The sequence below is a fragment of the Muscardinus avellanarius genome (genome assembly GCF_963383645.1).
Source record: "Muscardinus avellanarius genome assembly, chromosome: 16".
Classification (NCBI taxonomy): Eukaryota; Metazoa; Chordata; class Mammalia; order Rodentia; family Gliridae; genus Muscardinus; species Muscardinus avellanarius.
In genome coordinates this window covers 31,850,254-31,876,754 of record NC_137802.1, presented here as the reverse complement: position 1 = coordinate 31,876,754, position 26,501 = coordinate 31,850,254, and the positions used below count along the sequence as shown (strand labels likewise).

Genomic DNA, 26,501 nt, shown 5'->3' with positions numbered 1-26,501 from the left:
TTAGGAACCCTAGAGTCCCCCCTATTCCACACGCAAGCAAATCCACCTAACCCTCAGGTAAAGAAATCGGATTTGCTAGGTTCGGGTTTGCTAGCGAAGAAGAGTCAGAGGTCAGGATCCTAATTTCATTCAAGTAGAAAAACAAATAAAAACCTACCTATTTAACAAGAAATAATGAGATGAGCCAGGCGTGGTGGCGCATGCTTGTAATCCCAGTACTTGGGAGGCTGAGACAGGAAGGATCCCAGGTTCACAGTCAGCCTCAGCTACTTAGTGAGGCTCTCTGCAACTAAGTGAGACCCTGCTTCAAAATAAAGAATAAAAAATAGGGTTGGGGTAGCCGGGCATGGTGGCGCACGCTTGTAATCCCCGCGCTTGGGAGGCTGAGACAGGAGGATCACACAGGTTTGAAGCCAGCCTCAACTACTCAGTGAGCTTCCAGCAACTTAGTGAGACCCTGTTTCCAAATAAAATATAAAAAAGGTCTGGGAGTATAGCCCAGAGGTAGAAAGCCTCTGAGTTCCACCCCCAGTACCACCAAAAAAAAAAAAAAAAAAATAGGGTTGGGGTGTAGCTCAAAGGTAGAATGCCCCAGGTTCCATTCCCAGTACCGCAAATAATAATAATAACAATAATAATAATAATAATAATATTCACTTTTAAATGTAAGCTACAGATGTGGTGGTGCACACGTATAATCCCAGTACTTGGGAGTCTGAGAAAATAGGATCACAGGTTCAAGGACAGCCTCAGCAAGTTAGCAAGGCCCTCAGCAACTTTGTAAGACGGTATTTCAAAGTAAAAAATTAAAAGCTGGGGGTATAGCTCAGAGGTAGAATGTCCCTGAGTTCAATCCACACAACCACACACACCCCAAATAAAAATTTTAAAATAAATTTATGAGCTGGGCGTGGTGACACACACTTGTAATCCCAGTACTTGGGAGGCTGAGACAGGAGGATCAGGCAGGTTTGAAGCCAGCCTCAGCTGGTTAGTGAGGCTCTCAACAACTTAGTGAGACCCTGTTTCCAAACAAAATATAAAATAGGTCTGGGAGTTTAGCCCTGAGGTAGAAGGCCCCTGGGTTCCAACCCCAGTACCATAAAAATAAATAAGTAAATAAATAAATTTATGGACAGCTGCAAAATAGTTAATTTTTTCCTGTAAGAACTTCTGAAATATTTAAACTGATTACTAATCTGAGTAACAGCAGTATTCAAATTTAAAATAATAATAATAGTCAGGTGTGGTGGTGCACACCTATAATTCTAGTACTTGGGAGGACGAATCAGGAGGACTGCAGGTTCAAGGCCAGCCTCAGCAATTTAGTGAAACCCTCAGCAACTTAGAGAGACCCTATTTCTCCCCAGTACTGCACACACAAAAATAAATAATAAAATATGATAATAATAATAATAATAATAACAAAAATATGCCGGGCATGGTGACACACACTTGTAATCCCCGTGATTGGGAGGCAGAGACAGGAGGATCGCACTGGTTCAAAGCCAGCCACGCTGGCTTAAGAGACCCTGTTTCAAAAAAAATATTTAAAATAGGTCTGGGAGTGTAGCCCGGAGGTAGAAGGGCTTCCAGGTACCCCAGTACTACCAAAAAAATAAATAAAAATTAATAATAATAATAATAATAATAACAATAACAATAATGTGCAAAACATCCTAAAAGAGAAGACAAAAACTGAGAAAGGCCACATAGACAGGGCTGACCCTGAAAGATGTATGAACTGGCAGCAGAACTAGCCAAGCCCAACCTGCCCTAGAGGGATCCAGGCTCCTAGCAGGAAGCAAAGAGGCAGCTTGTCTGACCCTCAGGACTCCCAGTGTGTACACTTCTAACTTGTCCCAGCTCTCACAGGCCGCTACGTTCTGGCTGGTGAACTGGTGAAGGTGCTTTGACACTGCCTGTATCTCGGGCCCCTCAACCTCCTGGAGCCACGCAGTTGAATACCAGGCCTTCGGTCTCACGTGGCTCTTCTCCACCTTAAAGCAGGGGTCTCTCAGCATTCTAACATTTTCCAACACTCCTTCACATGTATTCTCACTTGAACTCCACAACAGTGGTGCAAAGAAGGAATTACTTCTATCCACATTTTAGAGGTCAGCAAATGGGCTCAGAGGCCCTTACGTGATTTTAGAACAGTGATCCAGCTGTAAGTGGTGAAATCAAGACTCAGGTTCATATCTTCTTTCACTCACCCACCCATACATAGGTATATTTATGTGCTCATTTGTTGAGTCTACTTACTCCATGCCAGGCACTGTGCTGTCTAAAACCAAGTTTGTGCTGATTGATTGATTGATTGATTGATTTTTTTTTTTTTTTTTTTTGCGGGTCTGGGGATGGAACCCAGGGGCATTTGACCTCCAAGCTACACCCCCTGCCCTCTTTTTTATTCTTTATTTTGAAACCGGATCTCACTGAGTTGCAGAGGGCCTCACTAAGTAGCTGAGGCTGTCTGGAACTGTGATCCTCCAGGTCTCAGCCTCCCAAATGCTGGGATTACAACAGTGCACCACCACACTCGGCTTGATTGATTTATTTAGTGTGTGTGGTACTGGGGACGGAACCCAGGGGGCATTCTAGAGCTACACCCCAGCCCTGTTTTATTTTATTTTGTTTTATTTTTGGAACAAGGTCTCACTAAGTTGCAGAGGGCCTTGCTAAGCTGCTGAGGCTGACTGTGAACCTTTGATCCTCCTGTCTCAGCCTGCCAAGTACTAGAATCACAAGTGTGTGTTGCCATGCCCGGCTCCTGTAAGCACATCTTGTCTCCCACTTACTCAGACCCGACACATCCTGGGGGACATCTCTTTCTCTCTGCATCTTGAACAGCCAGCACAGGGCCTGGAGCAGGGAACGTGCCCACAAAAAACTGGTGCATAGCCAGTTTGACCCTGGACTCCAGAAGTCCACACCCCTTGAGCATTCCAGGCCTGTGTGGGGGTGGAAATTCACATGGTTTTGCTTCTCTGTCTTGGATCCTTTGGCCCAACAAAGGGAAGAAATATCTCTTCCTAAAAGAAAATAAAACCACAGAGAGGTCCAGAAATGCCCTGCCCCATACCATTTCCAATTCTCTTCATGCCTCAAGTCGCCTCGTTCCCCAGACTGGCTGTCCCAGCACTGAAAAGGTCTCGCTTTCTTCTCCCCTCCTACAGCTTTGTCACCCGAAAGAACCGCCAGGTGTGTGCTAACCCCGAGAAGAAATGGGTTCGGGAATACATCAACTCCTTGGAGATGAGCTAGGGTTCGAGGGGCGCCTCAAACCTCAACTTGTGTAAACTCACCTGTCGCTGCCTGCTCTTGTGCTAACCAGCTTGGGAAGAAGCTTCCCCCAGCCCCCACTCCACTTTTCTCTTGGAGGCCAGAGACCCACCACACCGCAGCAGTGAGAAAAGACTCGCCTGCCTAAAACCCGGAAGAACTACTTGAGGCCCTGCCTTGGCTACAGAAAGTCTCCAGGCTCCAAATTTCAGGCCCCTTGGCTTAGTCATGGCTCTGTCACCAGGAAGGGGGTCAGCGAGTCTCTCAAGGTGGAGGAGGAGGAGGAGGAGGACTGGCCTCCCAGGGCAATTCCCCATGGCCAGCGCTCCCGTCTCGTGCCCACACAAGGGCAAACCAAAGACATCAGCTTTTCATTAAAATTCTCAGTGCAATTACAAAGCTGGCTCCTGGTTTGATTTGCTCCTTGCAAATCCTCCTTCCCCAAGAACACTAAGCATGCAGTTCAGGCCTGCATATATCTGGTGCCCACGCTAGATCTGGGCGACACAGCCCTGCCCAGTGAGCAGCGTTAGGAGCAAATCTCTCTGAGAAGGGGGCATGGGCAGCAGAGCAGGTAAAGTAACTAGTGGCTTGTCCACTGGGGTTGGAGGGACAACAGCCACAGCGTCCCCAGCCCAAGCCCCTAAGAGTTTATCTGACTCGCTACCACAGCAGCGCCCTGCTTCTCAGACTTTGGTTGGCCCTTACACCTTAGCCTATCCTACACCTTATCCACAGTGGGTTTCTTTACTGCCACCCTTGCCTTCAGGACAGGGTTAAAGGCAATCTCAATGGCCTCTGGTTTCTCTCTCTCTCTCTCTCTCTCTCTCTCTCTCTCTCTCTCTCTTTCTCTCTCTCTCTCTCTTTCTGGCACTGGGGGTTGAACCCAGGGACACTGAACTACAATCCCAGCCCTATTTTTTTTTTTTTTGTAGTACTAGGAATGGAACTCAGGGCATTCTACCTCCAAGCTATACCCCTAGCCTTATTTTTTATTCTTTATTTTAAAACAGGGTCTCATTGAGTTGCAAAGGGCCTCACTAAGTAGCTGAGACTGTCTGAGAACCATGATCCTAATGTCTCAGCCTCCCAAATACTGGGATTACAAGTGTGTGCCACCACACCTGGCTATTTATAATTTTGAAACAGGGTCTCAGCTGGGCATGGTGGCACACGCTTGTAATCCTCGCACTTGGGAGGCTGAGACAGGAGGATTGCACAGGTTCAAAGCCAGCCTCAGCTACTTAGTGAGGCTCTCAGCAACTTAGTGAGACCCTGTTTCCAAATAAAATATAAAATGGGTCTGGGAGTATAGCCCGGAAGAAGAAAGCCTCTGGATTCCACCCCCAGTACCACCAAAAAAAAAAAAAAAAAAAGAAAGAAAGAAAGAAACAGGGTCTCACTAAGTTGCTGAGACTAACCACAAGCCTGTGATCCTCCTGTCTCAGCTTCCCAAGTACCGGGATTACAAGTGTACACCGCCACACCTAGCTTTTCTTTCTTTCTTTCTTTCTTTTTAAGGAAACTTTATTTGCTCACTGGTTTTTGAGGTTTGCAGGTTTGGTCCACGTCAGGATGGTGTGCAGAGCTCAGGGCAGTGGTGGGATGCAGAGTGAGGGACAACACAAGATTCTACTCTCACACCATGAGCCTGAAAGCAGAGACCTCTGGTCTTTCAAATAAGGAGAATGAGCCCTTCTGTGGTTTTCACCAATGCACTAGCACATTTAAGGTGGAGTATTCCAATGTTCTCAGCTATGTGTCCCTTCATGTGGGCACACATTGACCTGATACAGCCATACTGTAGGTAATGTTAATTGAACCCTCACTATGTGACAACCATTGGCTCAGCCCTTGTGTTCAGCATCCTTTTTCATCTTTATGAGCCTACAGTGTCGGTACTGCTATTATTCAGGTTTAGTCTGGAAAACCCACAGTAAGAGAGAGAAATTATTTGCCCAAAGTTCCCATAGCCAAAAAAGAAAAAGAAAAGGGAGGGAGGGAAATGAAAGAAGAGAAAAGAAAAAGAAAAGAGAGGGAGGTATTAATGTTTAAATTAGGATTTAAACCCTCTGTGTGAGCCGGGTGTGGTAGCGCATGCTTGTAATCCCTGTGCTTGGGAGGCTGAGACAGGAGGATTGCGCAGGTTTGAAGCCAGCCGCGCTGGCTTAAGAGAACTTGTTTTCAAATAAAATATAAAGTAGATCTGGGAGTGTAGCCCAGAGGTAGAAGGCCCCTGGATTCCATCCCCAGTACCACAAAATAAATAAATAAATAAATACCCTCTGTGTCTAATGCTATACTATTTTCCCATTTTTAATTTGCAAAGTTTCATACATACAGAAATTTGCAATGCATCCATTTACCCTTCATCTGAGTTCAAATATTAATATTTTACCACATTTGCTTTATCTGTGTATGTGATATACATTTTTATGAGGAATTTAAAAATTGCAGATGTGATATTTAAACCCTTTAAGTTTCAGTATGTGTTTCCTAATAACAAGGACATTACACCAAAATCACAAAATAAGTCACGCCCTCAGGAAACTTAATACAACTTTATTTCCTAATGTAAAACGCATCATCAGATTCCCCCAATAATGCCCTGTATAGCTATTTGTTTAGAATGTGGGATCCAATTAGGTACACATATTGAATTTAGCTGTCATTCATATCTTTTTAGTGCCTTTTAACATTTTTTTTTTCTTTAAGAACAGTGGTATGTTTTTGTTCAGATAAGATTTTTTCCAGTACTAGGGGTTGAACCCAGGGCCTGGCACATGCTAGGCAAGTGCTCAACTGCCAGAGCCAGCCGGCAAAAGTACGGGTTCTGAAGAGAGGCGTGAGGATGAAAGAATTCAATTCTTAAGAATTTGATTCTTAATTTTTAATTCTAATATGGGGGGGGGGCACCAGCCTACTCCTGAGTCGATATCTCCACTGGCCGACCCCTGCTCCTGGGTCAATATCTCCTACTGGCTGACAATGAGTTTATTTCTCTTGAGGTATTTTTACAGTTACAGGTCAATCAATATCCTCGTGCCATCACCACCGGAATACAATAAAAGACCAATCCAAAGCACATACATTACAGGTAGGTCAATCAATACCCTCATTCCATCACCACCTGATCTTCTCTCAGACCTTTTACTTTGAACCTTCTATGACCCCAAACCTTGTTGACTCTGGGCGAAGGACAGTCAGCCGAGTCAGAAATATTCTTTTAGGGGGAAACCTTAGTGGCTCCCCACATTCTACCACTGAGCTATACCCCCAGCTTCCAATCCTATTTTTGTAGGATACTTCTTCATTTGGATTTGCCTGATGATATCCTCATAATTAGGTTCAGCGTAAACACTTCTGGTAGGGATATCATCTGGGTGATGCTGTCTTGGTGCATCCTATCAAAGCGCATCCTGTCAGTTTCCTTGGCGATGTTAAGTCCCATTGATGACTTGGTGGCCCGTGTACTGTTGTTGTTCCCATGAGCAGCTTGCTGTGAGCCAGGAACTCTTTTGGGCACTGGGGGGCGGGTGGAGTAGGGAGACCAGAATCGAGAGGCGAATAATCATAAGCCACAGTCTTCCCCTTTAAGCAGCGCACAGTCCAGTGAGGAAGAGAGTTCTCTAACAGATTAAACCTAAGATAAATACTTAAAGGGAGCCAGGCATGCTGGTGCACACACATAATCCTAGCATTTGGGAGGATGAGACAGGAGGATCGTGGTTCACAGGCAGCCTCAGCTACTTAATAAGGCCCTGTGCAACTCAGTGAGACTCTGTTTCAAAATAAGGAATAAAAACTAGGGCTGGGAGTCAGGTGTGGTGGCGCACGCTTGTAATCCCAAACCTTGGAAGGCTGAGCCCAGAGGATCACGGTTCAAGGACATCCTCAGCTACTTAGTGAGGCCCTTTGCAACCTAATGAGACTTGGATTCAAAAAAAAGAATAAAAAATAGGGCTGGGGGTATAGTTCAGAGGTAGAATGCCCCCTGAGTTCCATGCGCAGTACCGCAAAAAAAAAAAAAAAAAAAAAGTAGGGCTAGGGCTGTAGCTCAGAGGTAAAATGCCCCTAGGTTTCATCCCCAGTGCTGCAAAAAAAATATATAGACAGACAGATAGATAGATAGAGATAGAGATATATAGTTAAAGGGAAGCAACTTTATACAAGGCTGTAGTTAGGTGGGCGTGATGGCACACACTTGTAATCCCGGCATTTGGGAGGCTGAGACAGGAGGATCGCAGTTCACGGACAGCCTCCGCTACTTAGTGAGGCCCTTTGCAACTCAGTGAGACCCTGTTTCAAAATAAAGAATAAAAATTAGGGCAGGGGGTGTAGCTCGGAGGTAGAATGCCTCTACCTCCATCCCCAGTACCGTAAATGAATAAATAAATAAATAAATAAATAAATAAATAAATAAATAAATGGCTGTAGTCACATTGTGGAGTGGAGGGATTACAACCTGAGAGGGGTAGGGCAGGGAGCTGGGAAAGAAGAGAGACTTTCAGAGATGAGACAACATTTATGTGAAATCTGAAAGCTTTGAGGGACTGTTTATTAGGCAGAAGCGGAAGGAAAAAGACTAAGAAGTAGAGGGAACAGCCTATGCAAAAGTAGGAGGTAGGAAAGACAGCTCCTGGCCAGCCAAAAGGGGGAGTGTGTATATAATAAGGGGCTTTCCATCCTGGCTATTTTTCTGGTGACTAATCCTGAGAACAACCCCTGTGCCTCACATGGGCCTACTTGGGCTCACCAGTTCACCAAACCCTTTGACTTTTTAATTTATGCCTCACCACAACTCCTGTAGTTAGCCAGTCAGGCATGACATTTCCACTTACTATTCAGACAAGAAAAGTGAAGCTCAGAGACATAGCGACCATCTGAGCCCGCAGGCCAGGTGATGGGGGGCGGGGGGGGGGATCAGAAATGGAGCCTGAGTATTCTGTTTACCAATCCGGTTGCTCAGCACTTGGAAGCTTCTATCCCTAGAAGTCTGAACACCTCATCAGGCTCTCTTGCAGGGACAGGTCTCCTCCAGTCGTACCCCACTCTCCCACACCCCTAAGTTCCTCACTGCCCAGGTTCCCACTGGCCCCACCAGGAGAAGAGGATGGCTCATGAAAAGTTAGTCAATATCTTTGACATCTCCAAGTTGATGCTCAAGTACCCATGGCTGGAATATCCAAACAGGACCAAAGGTGAGGCTGGGAGGGACAGGAATGGAGCCAGGAGCAGGGACCTGAGTAAGCGAGGCCACCTGGCTCCCAACTCCAGGCAAGGGACTGTGTTCAATAAATCCATAGGAAAGTGTCAGGCAGGCCCTTGGACACAAAAATGGCTCCCACAGCCCTCAAGGTAGGTCTCCCCAACAGGGTTACAACATCCTCTTAAGTTGAGACATCTGTGTGTCTCCCCAGCTTCTGCTCCCAGACCTGCACTGCTCCCTCCAAGTCTTTGCACAAGGGGTTTCTATGCCTAATGTTCTTTGCCCCGATTTATCTGGCTCACTCCTGCTTATGTTAAAAATTCAACTCACCTATAACCTCCTCTGGGAAAACTTCCCTGATCCTCCCAACCAAATCACATGCCCTTCAGGTGTACCACCTGTATCCATTCCACATTTTTTTCCTTCTGTTAATCACTAAAAAGCCAGCCAGACCAGTGACTCTCAAAATGTGTTCGAGAAGCAGCATCATCACCATCTTGTTAGAAATGCAAATTCCCAGCCAGGCGTGGTGTCACAAGCTTGTAATCCCAGCATTTAGGAGGCTGACACGGGAGGATCTTGGTTCAAGGACAGCCTCAGCTACTTAGTGGGGCTCTTTGCAACTCAGTGAGACCTTGTTTCAAAACAAAGACTAAAAGTATAGGGCTGGGGTGTAGCTCAAAGGTAGAATGCCCCTAGGTTCATCCCCAGTACCACACACACAAAAAAAATGCAAATCCCCAGAGCCCACCCCCCACCCCCACAAGTGGATCAGATGCCAAAGGCATGATCCCAGGAACCTGTTTTAAACGGTGCTCAGGGGATCCTAATGCGTATTTGTTTGAGAAACTGAATGATACCAATGTTTTTCACCCTTAGCTGAATTTTTAAATCTTCTAAGGAGATTTCTAAAATTCCTCGGCCCTATCCCCACAAAATTCATCTAGTCTGATAGGCCTAGGCATGTTCAAAGTTCTCCCAAATAATTCTAATACAGAGCCAAAGTTGAGAACGCCTTGCTAGCCCCATGTTTCTTCAACTACAAAGGAATCACCAGGAATCTTGTCAAAATGAAGATCTTGACTTAGTGGATCTGAAGTGGACCTGAGACTTGGCATTTCCAAGAAGCTCTCAGGCTATGGCCCCATTACTGTTCCTAGGGCCTTATATTGAGTGGCATGATACTACGAGATTATGAACCCCTTAAGAGAGGAAATTGTGCCGTTCTTACTTACCTGATAAAACATCGGGTGCTAGTAGTTCCTAAGCACTGAATAATAGAACACCTGAATGAATGATTCTTCAGCCCATCTTTGCACCTACTGTCTTATCTGTACCTTACCTACTCTTAACCCTCCTGCCAGAACTCAGGAAAGCCATGGCTCCTGTTCACCTGCCCTTGTCCTGCTATAAGGTAAGACCTCTCACGTTTGCTATCCTGGGAGCTGTGTCAAAGAGGGACAGAAGCTGGGCGTGGTGGCACACACTTGTAATCCCAGCATTCGGGAGGCTGAGACAGGAGGATCGCAGTTTGCGGACAGCTTCAGCTACTTAGTGAGGCCCTTTGCAACTCAGTGAGACCCTGATTCAAAATAAAGAATAAAAAATAGGGTTGGGGGTGTAGCTCAAAGATAGAATGCCCCTGGGTTCCATCCCTAGTACAAAAAAAAAAAAAAAAAAAAAAAAGAGGAACAACAGACTATCCCTTTCTTCTCAGGCCAGCTCACACTGGGACCTGGGCTGCCGTCAACTCTATGTGACCTCTCGAGTCACTTTCCCTCTCTGAGCCTCCGGGGCTTCCTCTGTCAAAGGCTGGCCTGCCTGACCTCTACAGAGCTGCTGTAAGACAAAGGATACAAGGCCTGGCTATGCAGGCAATGCTTATAATGGGAGTCATTTTCATTAATCAACACTAGGATCCTTAGTTAGGCTTGCCAGACAACATACAGAATGCCCAATTAAATTTAAATTTCAGATAAACAATGAATTTTTTTAGTATAAACATGTCCCAAATATTTTATTTATTACCCCAAATCCAAATTTAACTTGACATCCTGTCTGGGCTTTTCTGTGTGTTCTTTGCTAAATGTGGAAACCTACCCACCATAAGTCAATACTTGGTTTTCTGAAATCATGACCATCACAAATAAAAACTCTTATTACGATCTGTTCTGACACTAAGGAACCACAGGCTAAGTCCCTTCTCCCTGTTGTGCAGAGATCTATTGTAATGATAGGAAGGCTAGAGGAGAGACACAGGAGTGGATCCCAACTAAATCCTCCAAGAAAGCCTTAACCCAGCCAAAACCTTCACGACAGCTGAGGGTGGCTCAGTGGTAACAGCACACGCAGGACCCCAAGTTTAATGCCAACCACTAGACACTCACACACAAGGGAGATACACAGTTAAGAGATAGATTATCTGAAGAAGGCCCATTTTCCCAGCTAACCTGCTAATGCTCAACAAGGCAGGGAGAATAACCCTACCCCAAACCCTAGTGCTTTGCACAAAGAGATGCTCAGTAAGTATCTGGCTAAGCTGTAGCCTCTTTTCCTCGCCCTCACTCCACATCTCCCCCAGCCCCTGCCTTTCCACATCCCGTCCAAATAACCTTTCCAAAATGCTGACATCTTCAACTAACCAAACCGCATACCTAGATGGACTTACGGGTCGCTTTGTGATCTGGACCTCTTTGGATCTGCATGACAACCTCGGGAGGGGAACAGAGCAAGGATTATTAGCTCCACTTTCAGATGAGAAGTCTGAGAACTTGGGAGAGTGAAGTAACTTGCCCAGCCAATGCACACAGAGCACACTAGGGAGTGTCAGTGACTCCAGCCATGAGAGGCTGAAGGCCGTCCTTCTTCCCACCCACTTATCTCTCCACTCTCCCCACCCCGGGGGAACTCCAGTAAAACCCCACTGACTGCTCTGCTTTATGCACTCTCCAGATACCAAAGGAAGAGTTTCCCCTAAGTCCAGAGTGCTGGAGGAAACACCCAAGCAGACCAGACTCGGTCCCTTATTGCTACTCTGAGAAGCCGGAGATCTACACACACTGGCACACCCTGTACGATCGGCGAAGAGAACGGGAAGAGAGCAAGATGTTACGGAGACACCGGTGTGCTTGGCTTGCCTCCATATTCTCTACCTTCCACATCTAGAGAAGAGAGGAAGGACAAGGAGGGGGTGGCCAGGGATTGGGGCAAAAGGACAGTTTGGCTTGGGCGGGTATCACTGTGTCTCTCTTGGGTCCCATCTCTGAACTGGACTATGGCCCCGTGGTAGAGATGACATTGTGACCTGAGGAGGAGCAGATCCAGGGAACCAAGGAGGCTTGTGCAATTTCTCACACAGGTATCATAAAATGGCTGCCTACATCCAAAACTTCCATCTCCCTATGGGCAAGCTGACTATGAAATATCCAGTGGGACACAAGCGCTTGTTGCCTAACGAAGACCCCCTGAAGTGGCAAAGACTGAAGGTTAGAACCATGGTGGGAAGGAGGTCACTCCCTCTTTTAGGGTACTTTTACCTTGGACTCACACCATCCTTCGGTCCCCAGTCCTTACCTGCAAAATAGGGTGAAGGAGGTGGATTCAACTGGCTGGGCTCCTTTCGGTCTAAAGTCCTATGTCTCTTTTTCTTCCTTCCCACTGGCTTCCTTGGATGGGAAGGAACTCACAGAAAGCCTGAAATCTTCAAGAGAAGATGAGCAGTGCTATGCAGTACAGGTAAGAAGAGGTGAAGTGGTGGCCCATGCCTGTAATCCCAGCATTCGGGAGGCTGAGACCAGAGGATTGCGGTTCACAGACAGCCTCAGCTACTTACTGAGGCCCTTTGCAACTCAGTGAGACCCTATTTCAAAATAAAGAATAAAAAATAGGGCTGGGGGTGTAGCTTGAAGGTAAAATGCCCCTGGGTCCCATCCCCAGTATGGAAAAAAAAAAAGATAAAGGAAGAGGTGAGGGTGGAGGAAGGTGGTGACAGAGAACGGCTGAATGGGAATGCCCAATGCAGCTAGACGTGGGTGCTGGGGACAGAGATGGCATCCAAGTATAGACTCCAGCTGTGTCCAGAGGACAGTAACTCCTGGAGGTGATGTCCGATACCCCTTCACTCTCCTTCATCCTCTTCCTGCAGGCTCTGGGGTACCTGGGCATCAATGATAAGTCTGTCATGGAGGCGCTATGGCAGGTGGTGAGTCCGGGGCTGTATGGAGTTTGGGACAGGAGGGCTCAGGATCTGAGGCATGTCGGGCATGGTATCTGGCACAGCACAAGGCTCCACAGGTGCCAGAATGAGAGGTCAGATCCAGTGAGGACAGAGCCACCAGCATGTGGCACTTTCCCATCCCACAAACTTGGCAGGTTTTTTGTTTGTTTGTTTGTTTTTAAGTGCATCTTGAGGAAAAAAGGAATCTAAAGATCCCCCTTGGTCTAACATCTAACTGAAAGCTGGGGGAAAAAAATACTGGGACTGAGTTCATCCTCTATCTTAACCAAAACAATGCTCTAGGCTTATATCAGGTTACAATGCATGCATTCTTATCCATAATTTCATTTAAATTCTACAACACTAGTAGTAGTATATGGGGTTTCTTTTCTCTCTTTTTTCTGGAAGTTTTTATAGTTTATTAGTTTTATTGTGAAAAATTTGCACCATCAGTGCAGACAAAGTCACCAATGCATCTGTGCTTGGCACGTTGGCCTCTGCGGCCCCCAACCTTCATCCTGTTCTTGCGTTCCTCTCAGTTTTCCTGAGGTCTTTGGCTTCTCATGCAGGCCATGTCTTGGCATTCTACGCTTGGGTTCATTTTCTTTGCATAATCCAAGGAATCATCAATCATGCCAAAGCCAGTTGTCTTGTCACCCCCAAAATGGGTTCTGAATCCAAATGTGACATCCTGTGATGTCTTGTACATTTGGCTAATTTTTCCCAACTTACCCTCTTAGGTATAATTTCCTTCCAGGGTGAAGGACATCAGTGACCATTTGTGTCCTCCAAAGTAGTCGGCTGGTCATGAGTTTCCTGGTCCACAGGGTCACGATGCTGTTCATGGAGGTAGCAGAACCTCAGGGAGCCAGGGAGGAATTGCTGGCTGGCTTTTTCTTTTTTCTTTCTTTCTTTCTTTCTTTCTTTCTTTCTTTCTTTCTTTCTTGTGTGTGGTACTGGGGATGTGACCCAGGGGCTTTTCTACCTCTGGGCTATACTCCCAGACCTATTTTTATATTTTATTAGAAACAGGGTCTCACTAAGTTGCTGAGAGCCTCCCTAAGTAGCTGAGGCTGGCTTTGAACCTGTGTGATCCTCCTGTCTCAGCCTCCCAAGCGCGGGGATTACAAGAGTGCGCCACCACACCCGGCAAGCTGGGTTTTTCTAATGAGAAGATAGCAGCTCTGAGAACCCCAAGTGTTTATTAAGGCCAGGTGACTACTGGATACCAGGGAGCCATCTGAACAGAAGTCCTCCTCCCAAGTCGAGGGCTCCTCCATGGCCTGTGCTCTGTGCTTGAGCACACCGGTCGCTCTCTAGGCCTCTTCTCTTCTGAGATGAAGTTAAGCTAAGATGATCCCTAGAGCTCTGACATTCCATCACTTAATGATACCCTTCTACCACCTGCCTCTTCCATCAGGCCCAGACTGGCTCAGAGAAAGTGAAGTATGAGGCCTATCGAGCCCTGGCCATCCTGGGTGAGTCTGTCCTCCCGGGGTAGGGAGCTGGGGAGGGAGGAGCAAAAGTGCAGAAGGGAGTGGAGTATATACCCACTCCAACCTAGCATTTAGCAGTGTCTGGGAACTATCCTAGGTACTGTTGGGCAGAGAGAAGATGGGGTGAAAAATGGAGAGGGAGAAGGAGAGGGAGACTGGGAGGGGGAGGAGGAGGGAGAGGGAGAACTCCTGGAGTGTGTTCATGCTCAGCCAGCAGCTCTGGTGTCCTGGGAGAATAGGTAACGTCTTGGAACCTAGTACTTGGATCTTCCGTGCAGTGCAATAGGTCTTTGTGGAGTGAAGCAGTCCTTGCAGCTCTGCCCTGACCTGAGGACCCTCCCTGTCCAGGTTGCCTAAATAAGAATGTGATCCAGGCTCTCATCAAACAGTTGAAAGAGAAAAATGAAGTTCGAAGAATGGACACTCTGATAGGGCTACGAATAGCTCTGAACTACTGGGCTGCTGCCCCCAAAGACAAGGTGACTGGGAGAGTCTATAACTGGTGCAAAGCAGGTCATAGTAAGTGGCTGGCTGGGGGTTAGGTCAGGAGGAAGGCAACTAGCTCTCAGCTTTAACGGGAGGCAATGTCCTTGTGCAGTTCTCCCTGGAATTGAATAGAAGTGGATACCCTGTCCCCTTACTTATCAGACAACCTTTGAAAAGCCAGCATCCAGAACCACAGCTTGCTCATTTTGAAACTGGAGAGAGCCAGGCATGGTGGCACACACTTGTAATCCTAGTATTTGGGAGGCTGAGACAGGAGGATTGCAGGTTTGCAGCCAGCCTCAGCTATTTAGCGAGGGCGTCTGCAACTTAGTGAGACCCTGTTTCAACACCAAAAAGAATTTTTAAAAAATAAGGCTGGAGGTGTAGCTTGGAGGTAGAATACCCCTGGGTTCAATCCCTAGTGCTGCAGAAAAAAAGAAAAAGAAAAAACAGGGAGACAGTTATTGTCTGACAGCATTGTCGAAAATGAAATGAGATAATGTATGCATAATGGCTGTGTTCTTTAAATGGTGGCCAGCATTATTATAATTTATAAATAACCTATTGGAGCAAAACCTCTGTCAAGAGAAGACAGGAGCCAGGCATGGTGGTGCATGCTTGTAATCCCAGCTACTTGGGAGGCTAAAGCAGGAGGTTCACAAATTGGAGGCCAGCCTCAGAAACTCAGCAAGACCCTGACTAAAAAGAAAAGTAAAAAGGGTTAGGGATGTAGCTCAATGGCAGAGCACCCTGGGTTCAATTCCCAGTGCCACAAAAAATGAGAGAACAGAAACAGAGTCCCCCAATTTATTAGGGTTCTTTTCTTTTCTTTTTCTTTTTTTTTTTTTTTTTTGTGGTACTGGGGGTGGAACCCAGAGGCTTTCTACCTCCAGGCTATATACCCCAAGCCTGTTTTATATTTTATTTGGAAATGGGGTCTCACTAAGTTGCTGAGAGCCTCACTAAGTAGCCGAGGCTGGCTTCGAACCCGTGCGATCCTCCTGTCTCAGCCTCCCAAGCGCGGGGATTACAAGCGTGTGCCACCACGCCCAGCTAGGGTTCTTTTCTTTTGATTCCATCATTGCTCCATGTGAAAGAGAATCCATCATTTCTCCAGTTATTGAGCCAAAATATATTAGTTTCCACCTGCCAAGCATCAGACCCTTGAAATACATCAGTGAACCAAATAAGCAAAAATCCCTGCCCTTGCAGAGCATGTAACATTCTAGTGAGGGGTGAGAGACACACACAATATAACCAATAAACTTAGTTATAAAAATATATATCAGGTAAGCCGGGAGTGGTGGCGCACGCTTGTAATCCCTGCGCTTGGGAGGCTGAGACAGGAGGATCGCGCAGGTTCGAAGCCAGCCTCAGCTACTTAGTGAGGCTCTCAGCAACTTAGTGTGACCCTGTTTTCCAAATAAAATATAAAATGGGTCTGGGAGTATAATCCGGAGGTAGAAAGCCTCTGGGTCCACCCCCAGTACCACCAAAAAAAAAAAAAAAAAAGAAAAAAAAATATATATATCAGGTGATATGTACAATGGGGGAAAAATGATATAACAGGGGAGAGTGACCAGGAAGGACAAGTAGAGATGGAGCTGAGTTTCCAATTTAAACACGCTAGACAGAGAAAATCTCATTTAGAAAGTGCATTTGAACCAAGGTATGAAAAAGGTGAGGGGTTCGCCTTACAGATGTCTCAGAGAAGACATTCTGGGCAGAATGACCAGTCGATGAAAAGATAGGAGCATGCCTGGCATAGTAAGATCAGGTCAAAGAGATTAACAGGAGACTAACCCATATGTGGTCTCTTGGGCTTTTTTAAGTACTTGGGCTGGGTGTGGTGGCACACATCTATAATCCCATTACTTGAGAGGCTGAGACAGGAAGGTCACAGGTTTGAGACCAACCTCAACAATTTAGAGAGATCCTGTTTCAAAATAAATAAGGTGGGGATGGTGGCGCACACTTGTAATCCCAGTACTTGGGAGGTGGAGACAGGAGTATCGAAGGTTTGAGGATAGCCCCAGCAGCTTAGCAAGGCTCTCAGCAACCTAATGAGACCCTCTTTCCAAACAAAAAATAAAATAGGCCTGGGGGTAGAACTCAGAGGTAGAATGACCCCTGGGTTCAATTTCCAGCACCACAAAGCAAAAAGAAGAATACTTGGCCAGGTGTGGTGGTGCGCGCTTGTAATCCCCGCACTTGGGAGGCGGAGACAGGAGGATCACGCAGGTTCGAAGCCAGCCACACTAACGTAGGAGACCCTGTTTCCAAATAAAAATATAAAAAAATAGGTGTCTGGGAGTGTAGCCCAGAGGTAGAAGGGTTTCCAGGAACCCCAGTACCACCAAGAAGAAAAAAGAAAAAAAAGAATACTTGGGCTCTTACTCTGAGTGGAATAGGGAGCCATTAGAGGTTTTGGAGCTGAACATTAACATCATCTAACTTAAATTCAAAAGGTTCATTCTGACTGCTGTGTTACAAAAAGATTGGGGTTGAGGGACCAAGACTGAAAGTAGGGAGACACACGAGGGGCTGTTGAAACAATGCTGGTAAGATATAGTGATGGTTGGAGTCCCATGGTGGTCACAGAATGTTAGTATGAAGTGATTAAGTGCTGGATATTATAAAAGTGAGACTTTGATCAGCTAAATGTTAAGCTATAGAAGACAAATAAGGAGATAAGGATGGAGTCAAGGTTTGGGGCATAGCAGCTAGGACAGAGTTGCCGTCAAGTAAGAGTGAGAAAACTGCAGGAGGACGGGTTTGGATATAACAGTGGAAGTCCAGTTTCAGACAGGTTTTGTTTGAGAGGTCTTTTGGAATTCCACAGGGGATGGCAAGTAAATGGTTGGATATACAGTTTAGAGTTTTGGAGTCTGAACTAGAGAAAGAAATTTGGAGTTACTGACACATAGCACTTACCTTTGCAGAATTAGATGAGTTCACTAAGACCAAGAATCCAGTTTGGGGGCATTCCAATGTTAAGAGGTCAGGGAGAAAAAGAGGAACCAGTAAGTACCAAGAGGTAGCAAATGAAGTTAGAAGACAACCCAAAGTATGGAATTGTGAAAATACATGTGTCAAAGAAGTATTATGAAGTAATATAAGCACTGAGAATTGATGTATGGATTTAATAATGCAGAAAGCATTGATTCTCTTACCAGAGCCATTTTTGTGGGATGATGGGAATAATGGCTTGGTGGGAGTAGATTTAAGAGATTAGGCAAGCTGGGCGTGGTGGTGCAAGCTTGTAATCCCCGCGCTTGGGAGGCAGACCCACATGCACTGGCTTAGGAGACCCTGCTTCTAAAAAGAATGTAAAAATAGGTCTGGGAGTGTAGCCCAGAGGCAGAAGGGCTTCCAGGAACCCCAGTACCCCCCCCCAAAAAAAAAGATATTAGGCAGAGCCAGGTGTGGTGGTGCACGCTTGTACTCCCAGCGCTTGTGAGGCCGAGACAGGAGGATCGCACAGGTTCGAAGCCAGCCTCAGCTACTGAGTGAGGCTCTCAGCAACTTAGTGAGACCGTTTCCAAATAAATTATAAAATAGGTCTGGGCATATAGCCCAGAGGTAGAAAAGCCCCTGGGTTCCACCCCTAGTACCACCACATACACACACACACAAAAGAGAGAGAGAGAGAGAGAGAGAGAGAGAGAGAGAGAGAGAGAGAGAGAGAGAGAGATATTAGGCAGAAAGAAATACAACAATTCTATGCTGAAGAATAATGATTCGGTAGTTGAAATAATGATTTAAGAGTGTGGAGCAATGTCCTTGAGTAGGTGAGGGGATGAAATCTCTCTCAAAGAGTGAGATGGTTTAGACAGACAAGTACATTCCATAATAATGTACTTCCATAATAATGTATTCCATATATAATGTATTCCATAATAATGAGTAGAAAGGAAGACGTTAGATAGAGGTGGTGGTAAGTGTCTATGGAATCCTTTCATAGATGCTTGTATCTTCTCAGTAAAGTAGGAATCAACATCATCCACTGAAAGTGAGAATAGTGGGAGAACTGTTTAGAGGCCTGGGAGAAAAGGTTGTGAATTAAGAGAATGTGAAGAAGAATTGCCCAGGGTAAAACGGTGTGGATATCAAGCAGCATCAAGGATCTCCACAAGGTTTGTGCTCATGTATCTAGCAAGATCAGTCATCACGGCCATTTATCTAAAAGTAAAGACACAGAGTAAGTGCAGAGTTGGATTTGACGAGGATGGTGGTTCTGTCGAGAGACTACCGTGAAGCAAGAGGGTGAAGACGTTCAGGGTGAGTCAGTGGAAGGGTTGTAGCAGGACCATGGCATTTGACCCACGTAGAGGGAAGATGAGGAGCATTGAAAAGGTGGCAGGGTCAACAGATCACTAGCACTCTGTGGAATCAATCTTTAGCAATGGGAGGTGAGGGGCAGCGTGGGACCCAGAAAATGGAGAGAATGGAGAAATTGCAGTGGTGGGTAATGATCAGGTCTCTGCGGGATCATGAGCTGAGATAGAGGGGAGGGGGTTATTGGAGAAGTGGTGGATCAATTACGTGTACTTTTGTTGTTATTGTTGTTTGGTTTTTGTACTTGGGATTGAACTCAGGGGCATTCTACCTCTAAGATACATCCAGAGCCCTGTTTTACTTTTTATTTTGAAACAAGGTCTCACTAAGTTGCAGAGGGCCTAAGTAGCTGAGGCTGGCCACAAACCTGCAAACCTCCTGTCTCCGCCTCCCAAGTACTGGGATTACAAGCATGTGCCAACACTCCAGGCTTACATGTATTTTTTTTAATGCCAGTAATTAAGATAGCAGAAATATGAAAGTGATCCATTCACGAGATGAAGTCATAGAGAAATGAGAAGATAGGACCTAAGAGTGAGAAAGTGGAAGCAAAAATAAGGGGAAGTGGGTGAAGTAACATAATGGCATGAAATTCATTTTAGAGAAAAGAGAAGTCTCAAAACAATGGTAAAGTGCCCTCTTGTAAAGCAGGAAGGCCAGCTGAAGACATAACCCTACCACTGTCATCTCACCTACTGTATCCCTCTCAGAGGATTCCCGTTGAGGATGAAGAAAAGCTGGAGCTTGCGCTGCAGAAGCTGATAAAGAAGTCACTGCATGAAGCAGCCCTGGAGGCAGCCCTGTGCCTGGGTTTCCTGAAGCCCTGCAGCAAAATGGCCCAAGAGTTCTTGGTGCAGTGCCTGAGCCAAGGACCTAAGACCCAGCAGATGAAGGTGTGGGGGGCAGGAGGCTGGGCTTTGGGAGCACTCGGGAAACAGCAGCCAGTGCTCATTTGGCTGGGCTTGGGTCCTGTCATCCTCGTCCCAAAGAAAATAAGCTGAAGCTTATTTCAGAAGGGTCCTCTGTGTTTTTGAGTATGGGATTATGCAGACATGCAATTGTGCACGTCTGTTTATATTTGATATGTATGAGTTTGTTTATGTGTAAGTATGGGCACATATGTGTACATATGAATGTGTGTTTTCACTTAAGAAAAGGTAAAAGGGCTCCCAGCTGCTCCTGACGAGTCCTAGGCCCAGCCCTCCAGCAGGCCTGACCATCCGGATGCCTCTAGGTACACAGCTATGCCCACTGCCCACCTCACCCCTCACAGGCACTTAGGATGCTGGTCAAGGTAATGAGTGTGCACTCCGCTACAGTCATCAGGGCCGTCCTGGACCAGCTGTGTTCTGCTTGTGTCCCTGAGGTAAGCTCTGGGCTGTGCTGTACCTTCATCCTCAGCACTAGGACAGGGAGCCTATCTTTCACATCTCCCCCACCTCTACCCTCAGGACCGCTTTGAAGCCACCCAGATGCTCACCACCATTGGGCTGGGACAGATCCAGGCACAGGGACTAGAAGGATTCACATTTCAACTGCTCAAGAGGAAGACACATAATGAGCCCTTTCTTGTGAGACCACAGCTCCCAAGCCAGGAAGCCCAACACACCTCCTCCTCTTCCTTCTCTGGTGACCTTGGTGCCCATACCACTGGCCCAGTATCACTCTCACCTTAACCCCCTCCCCGATCCTCTACTCCAGCCACCTTGCCTTTGTTCAGGCAGTTCTGACTAAGACGCTGGAGCTCAAAAGGCCCTGTGTCATCCCTCCATCTTCTGCAAAGTGAAAACTACCTCATACTATGAACTCCCTTTCTTTCTGCCATATAAGATGCTCTTGCTCCTTCAAAACCAGTCCAAATGACACCTCTGAAGGGAAGCTTTCCCAAATCAGCAAATCCAGCCTTGCCTTCCCCGATATTCCATTCATCTTTACTATCACTTGTTACAGAACCAACCTTCTGTTTGGCGGGGGTTTTTCCCCCCCAGTACTGGGGATGGAACCCAGGGGCATTCTACCTCCGAGCGACACCCCCAGCCCTATTTTTTCTTTATTTTGAAACAGGGTCTGAGTTACAGAGGGCCTAAGTACTGAGGCTGTCCATGAACCGAGATTCTCCTGTCTCAGCCTCCTGAATGCTGGGATTACAAGCATGCGCCACCACACCCGGCTTCAAAACCAACCTTCTGTAGACATCCTTCTAAAATGCACATCAGATGATGTCACTTTTGCATAAATGTTCCGCGGCTCCGGGTGCTCTTGTGATGGCCTAGTTTGCTTCCCAACTTGAGCCCTGCCTACCTCTCTAGCTTCATCTCACTGCTCTCCCCTCAGAGCCACATCTCAGCTGTGCTTAGGACAACCAGGTCCTGAGGTGCTCTGTAGCTCCAGTGTAATTACTCAAGAGTGCTCTGAAGAGGCCATTTGGGTGCCGGGCGTGGTGGCGCACGCTTGTAATCCCCGTGCTTGGGAGGCAGAGACAGGAGGATCGCGCAGGTTCGAAGCCAGCCACGCGCGCTGGTTTAGGAGACCCTGTTTCCAAATAAAAATGTAAAAAAATAGGTCTGGGAGTATAGCCCGGAGGTAGAAGGGCTTCCAGGAACCCCAGTACCACCAAAAAAAAAAAAAAAAAAAGAAAGAAAAAAGAGGCCATTTGGCCACCTTGATAAAGGGAGCCATGTTCGGCCCTCCACCTTCTCTGTGCTTTCTCTGCCTCTGGGCTTCTGCACATGCTCTCCCTTCTGCCAGAAAATCCATTCCCTCAGCCCTCTGTCTGGTTAACTCCTCCTCACCCTCGGCTCCCAAGCTGAGGCATCGCCTCCTTGTCCAGGAAATCTCCCCGGTACCCAAGAATCAACGGAAAACCCTTGTATGTGCATCCTCTACAGTACTGCAATTGCTACTTATTTTTGCTTTCTTCAACTATGAAATCCTCAAGGCAGGGACCCTATGTACTAAAGAGTAAGTGTTCACTAAAAGGTCATGAAGCACCCAAGTGCACCCCTGCATTCCCTCTCTGCTCCCTCTCAGGCTCTACGGCAGGCGGTGGCTGAAACTGTGAAGGCGCTCAAGATGATGCCTGCGATGATGAACCTGGTGGAGGCGTGAGTGGCCTGGGCAAGGAGCTGCTAGCACCAAGTCCTAGGCAGGGAAAGGGATCAGAGGGGATGGCGGACAGACTTGCTTGTGCCACAGGCCAAGTTACTCTTTGACCCCTGGGGTTCGGTTCACCTGTAAAAAGAGGCTAGTAATGCCACTCAGGGTTGCAATAAAGTTAAAATTAATGCAACTTAAAAGCAACTTTTAAGATAGAATTTTGAGCCAGGTGCCATAGCAACACATGCCTATAATCCCAGTACTTGGAAGGTTCAGACAGGAGGAATGCAGATTCAAAGCCAGCCTCAGAAACTTAGGAAGAACCTGTTTCAAAATCAAAAATAAAAAGGGGAAAAGGAGAGGAATGGGGATATAATGTGGAGGTAGAATGCCCCTGGGTTGGATTCATAGTACAAAAAAAATATTGGAATGATGTGGGTCCTGATTATCATTTACTCAATTATAAAATTCTGGCAAAGTATGTTTTCCTCTTCCCAGACCCTTTCCCAACCTAAGGAAGTAAAATTAGCATCATCATGCCCAGCTCACTTGGGGCCTGAGAAGCAGCCTCCCTCCTACTCTCCCTACCTCTAACCTGGACAACATAGTCTCTCCCTTCTACACAGGCAACTGACAGACCCAAATGCCTCTGTGCGTCAGGAAGCAGTCATCTCTTTGGTAGGGCGGGCTCTGCTTCTCTGACCCAATTCCTGAGATATATCAGTGGAAGGGGGTGTGGGTGATAGAGCAGTCATGGAGGGCAAGAAGGGGTTGTAAAGTTTTTTGGGGGTGTTGCTTATTTTAGAATTCTAGCCCTCTCAAAAGTTTAAGGTACGCTGGGTGTGGTGGCGCATGCCTATAATCCCTGTGTTTGGGAGGCTGAGACAGGAGGATCACACAGGTTCAAAGCCAGCCTCAGTTACTTATTGAAGCTCTCAGCAACTTAGTGAGACCCTGTTTCCAAATAAAAAATATAAAATAGGTCTGGGAGTATAGCCCAAAGTAGAAAAGCCCCTGGGTTCAACCCTAGTACCACACACACACACACACAAAAAAAAGTTTAAGGTAACCTTTAGGGTGGGAAAAGGGACAGGAGAGACAGGTATGAAGGGTGTTACTGAATATTACAGAAATTGTCTTGACTCTTCCTGATAAATAATGGGAACTAGAACCCCATGCATGGCCCCAAATAGCAAAAAAAGGGTTATCTCAACTGGGAACCATATTTCCTCAATCTTTTAGGCCACAGGGTCATCATGAAGGGACTAGAATAGGAATGGGGGGAGAGGGGGTTGTCATCTTGCTGAGGCTGGCTACTCAGGCAGTTTCACTCTGCCTCTGACAGGGTGTCCTGGGGATCCGCAGCCCACAAGTATTCCACTTGCTCCTGGACATGCTGGACACAGAAGAGAACCAGGCTGTGAAGAAGAGTGTAAGCCATTCCTACCATTTGTTCTTCTCCTCTACCCCTTCTCCAAGTCTTACATGTCCTCCTTGTCATGAGGAAGGGGTAGTAAGTCCTCAGACACTGGTTAGAGCTCTCCTCCTTTGGGTTCCCTCCCTCCCAGCCTGAGCCCAAAGTGAGTAAATCCTAGGGCTTTTGTTCCAATGCAGCTACAAGAAACATTAATCCTTTGGGCCTCAGTTGATCCCTGGATCCAAAACATGCTGAAGAACAAGGTTCTCTTCGTCTATGAGACACCAAAAACCAGAAGGCAGGCAGAACCTACAAGGTTCCGGAAGAAGCCTGAGAGCCCAGAAGAATCAAATATTCAAGACTTTCGCCTCGTTGAGCTAAACCCCTTATTTATTGCAAAGAACAGCACCCAGGTAGACCAAAGGGGAAAGTTTTCTAATTTCCTATCCTGTTTCTCTAAGCCGCAAAAACAAAAGCCACCTGCTGCAGGGCCCTGGGAGCCAAGCATCAGAAAACAGCTCAGGACCCTTGCTGAAACCTAATAGGCCAGCTTTTGGGGCCTAACTCCCACTCTCTTCCTAAGGATGCTCCTCTGGCTTCCTTGAAAAAACCCATACCTTTTTCATAAATAAATGTCACTCTACCTGCTACAGCTCTCTGAATTATCCTTGCTTTTCCCTTCATTAGAGAGCTCAGGTCTCCTTGCTCCTGGTGGGCTATTCTTTCTACACAGTCATGTCTTTTCATCAGAGAGGGAAGGGCATAGCCAAAGCTTCTTTGGATAGTCAGCCCCCTCCCTAAACCAGGTCCTTGTCTGTGCCCAGAATTTGATGAGAACGGTAAAGAACTGAGCTTTTGCTGAAGAAAAACTAGGAGAAATGCTGGGAAGCTTAGACCATTTCCTCTTCCTAACTCACCCAACTCTGTCCCCCACTTCTCTATGTTCTCAGAACACAAGCTTTAGTCAGCCAACCAACCTCCCTACTGCACCTGCTATATAGCTACCTACTTTCTACCTGCCTCAGGGTCATCTCTTTGAGAGACCCTATTTATTTACTCTGTAAAACAGCCTTAGTATTTCCCTATTTCTACTACTGTTTCGGCTTCCCTTTGCCAAAATGACTATCACACTAATCCCAACAATCCACAACCCCTATCAAGAAAGAAAAGCTCATTTTGAAGTCAGACAAATCTGAACTCTAATCCTAGGGCCAGTAACCTATTTGATCTTGACTTTTTTTAAGTTAACCTTTCTGATACTATCATGTCACCTATAAAATGAAAATAATGCCTATTAACCCAGAGAGGCCTATGAGGGTTAATATAAAGCCTAACAGTGTCTGGCACATAATAAACACTCAGATATAAACTTTTTTACTTTTTTCCTTCAGTGAGCCTACAGAAGTAAAATAACACTGGCTCCTGCCCTCATTTTGCCCTCCTACCCTAATCATATTGGAGTCTTTTAATAGGGGGATCAAATTCTTCCCACCAGCCAGGCGTGGTGGTGCACACTTGTAATCCCAGCATTTGGGAGGCTGAGACCAGAGGATCTCGGTTCAAGGACAGTCTCAGCTACTTAGTGAGGCCCTTTGCAACTGAGTAAGACCCTGTTTCAAAATAAAGAATAAAATATAGGGCTGGGGGTGCAGCTCAGAGGTAGAATGCCCTTGGGGTTCCATCCCCAGTACCAAAAAAATCTTCCCCCTAGCCATGGAAAGGTCTAAAGGATGCTCCCTTTGCTTAGGTTCTAAAGCAGTTCAGTTTTTCTGAATTCAATACACTACACTTCTCAGATTTATCTCCCAACTTGCCCAACCACTTCTAGGTAAAAAAATATAATGCAATGACAGCTTGTGTCATTAGTTTCCTGCTTGGAATACCACTTTTTCATCCTAACCTCTCTACTTAGCCAGTTCCTACTCTTCTCTCCAGACTCATCAAGACTATCCTACTCTAACCCACCTCTATTAAGTATTCTTTGGTTTTTTGTTTTTGTAGTACTGGGAATGGAACCCAGGAACATTCTACCTCCAAGGTATTTCCCCAGCCCTATTTTTCATTCTTGAATTTGAAACAAGGTCTCACTAGTTGCAAAAGAGTCTCACTAAGTAGGTGAGGCTGGCTGCAAACCTGCGAACTTCCTGTCTCAGCCTCCCAAGTACTGGGATTAGAAGTGTGCACTATCATGCCCCACCAAGTAGGTATCCTTTGAACTGGCCCTCAAAGGATTTTGCATTTATCCTCACTAGAGCACTTACCAAACTATGCTATTTACTTGAGCAGCAAGGTACCAGCAGGTGATCCAGTGCCTTAGCCACACTAAAGGTAGGATAATTGGTAACAAATAGTGAATAATACACCAGTATACTCTGGCTTGTCAAATTCTTAACTTTTCCTACTTACCACTTAGCACTCTACATTCCCAGCACTTAGAACACTGCCTTAACTAAATGTAACCTGGTACTAAACTGACTTATATCAAAATCACCTAGTGAGTCTGATCTGAATAAAGAGTCCCAGCACTAATTCCCCACACCTCACCATGTTCTGATCCAGCAGACTTGGGGTGAGGCCTGTGAATCCTAATAGTAGACCCACAGTAGATCAATGAATACTGCTGAGAATAACATTGTAATTTAACAAAGTAGACTTCATTTTGTAATTCTTTAGTCTGTTTTAACCCTAACCCTAACTAAGCCCTAAGTATGACAGAACAATGAAATAATGTACAAGTCCACAAAAACAAGCAGCCTTTATTGCGGTATTACAAAACACTTTCCATTTTGGCAATATTTTACAACGCATTTAGCTTTACGGGTTGGGAACGAGAAGGTTGGAAACTAAAAAGGGAAATTTCAATGGACATTTCTAAAAGAAAAACTGCCCAGCCCTCCCACCCAAATAAAAATCCAAATGTCACTTAATTTCACTACCCAAGAAGAGGCCATGAGGAAA

At 46.1% G+C, this 26,501-nt stretch overlaps 2 protein-coding genes across 2 annotated transcripts in view; both read left to right on the top strand.

Moving 5' to 3' along the window:
• CCL5 (C-C motif chemokine ligand 5) overlaps positions 1–3,267 on the top strand; it is a gene marked incomplete at both ends in the record, with an annotated part of 6,423 nt that extends 3,156 nt beyond the window's left edge. The window contains one exon of the mRNA XM_080712597.1: positions 3,180–3,267. Coding sequence (XP_080568723.1) covers positions 3,180–3,267 — 88 coding nt within the window. The remainder of the gene's footprint in view (positions 1–3,179) is intronic.
• A 576-nt stretch (positions 3,268–3,843) lies between these two features.
• Positions 3,844–24,085, top strand: HEATR9 (HEAT repeat containing 9; the record flags this gene model as incomplete). The annotated part of the gene is made up of 16 exons (XM_080714022.1): positions 3,844–3,859; positions 8,370–8,486; positions 9,859–9,908; positions 11,447–11,616; positions 11,853–11,979; positions 12,173–12,229; positions 12,639–12,695; positions 14,131–14,188; positions 14,555–14,685; positions 19,741–19,923; positions 20,304–20,396; positions 20,482–20,601; positions 22,061–22,134; positions 22,753–22,804; positions 23,472–23,558; positions 23,741–24,085. 16 exons carry the CDS (start codon positions 3,844–3,846, stop codon positions 24,083–24,085), a joined length of 1,737 nt encoding a protein of 578 aa, XP_080570148.1.
• Positions 24,086–26,501: the final 2,416 nt, after the last annotated feature.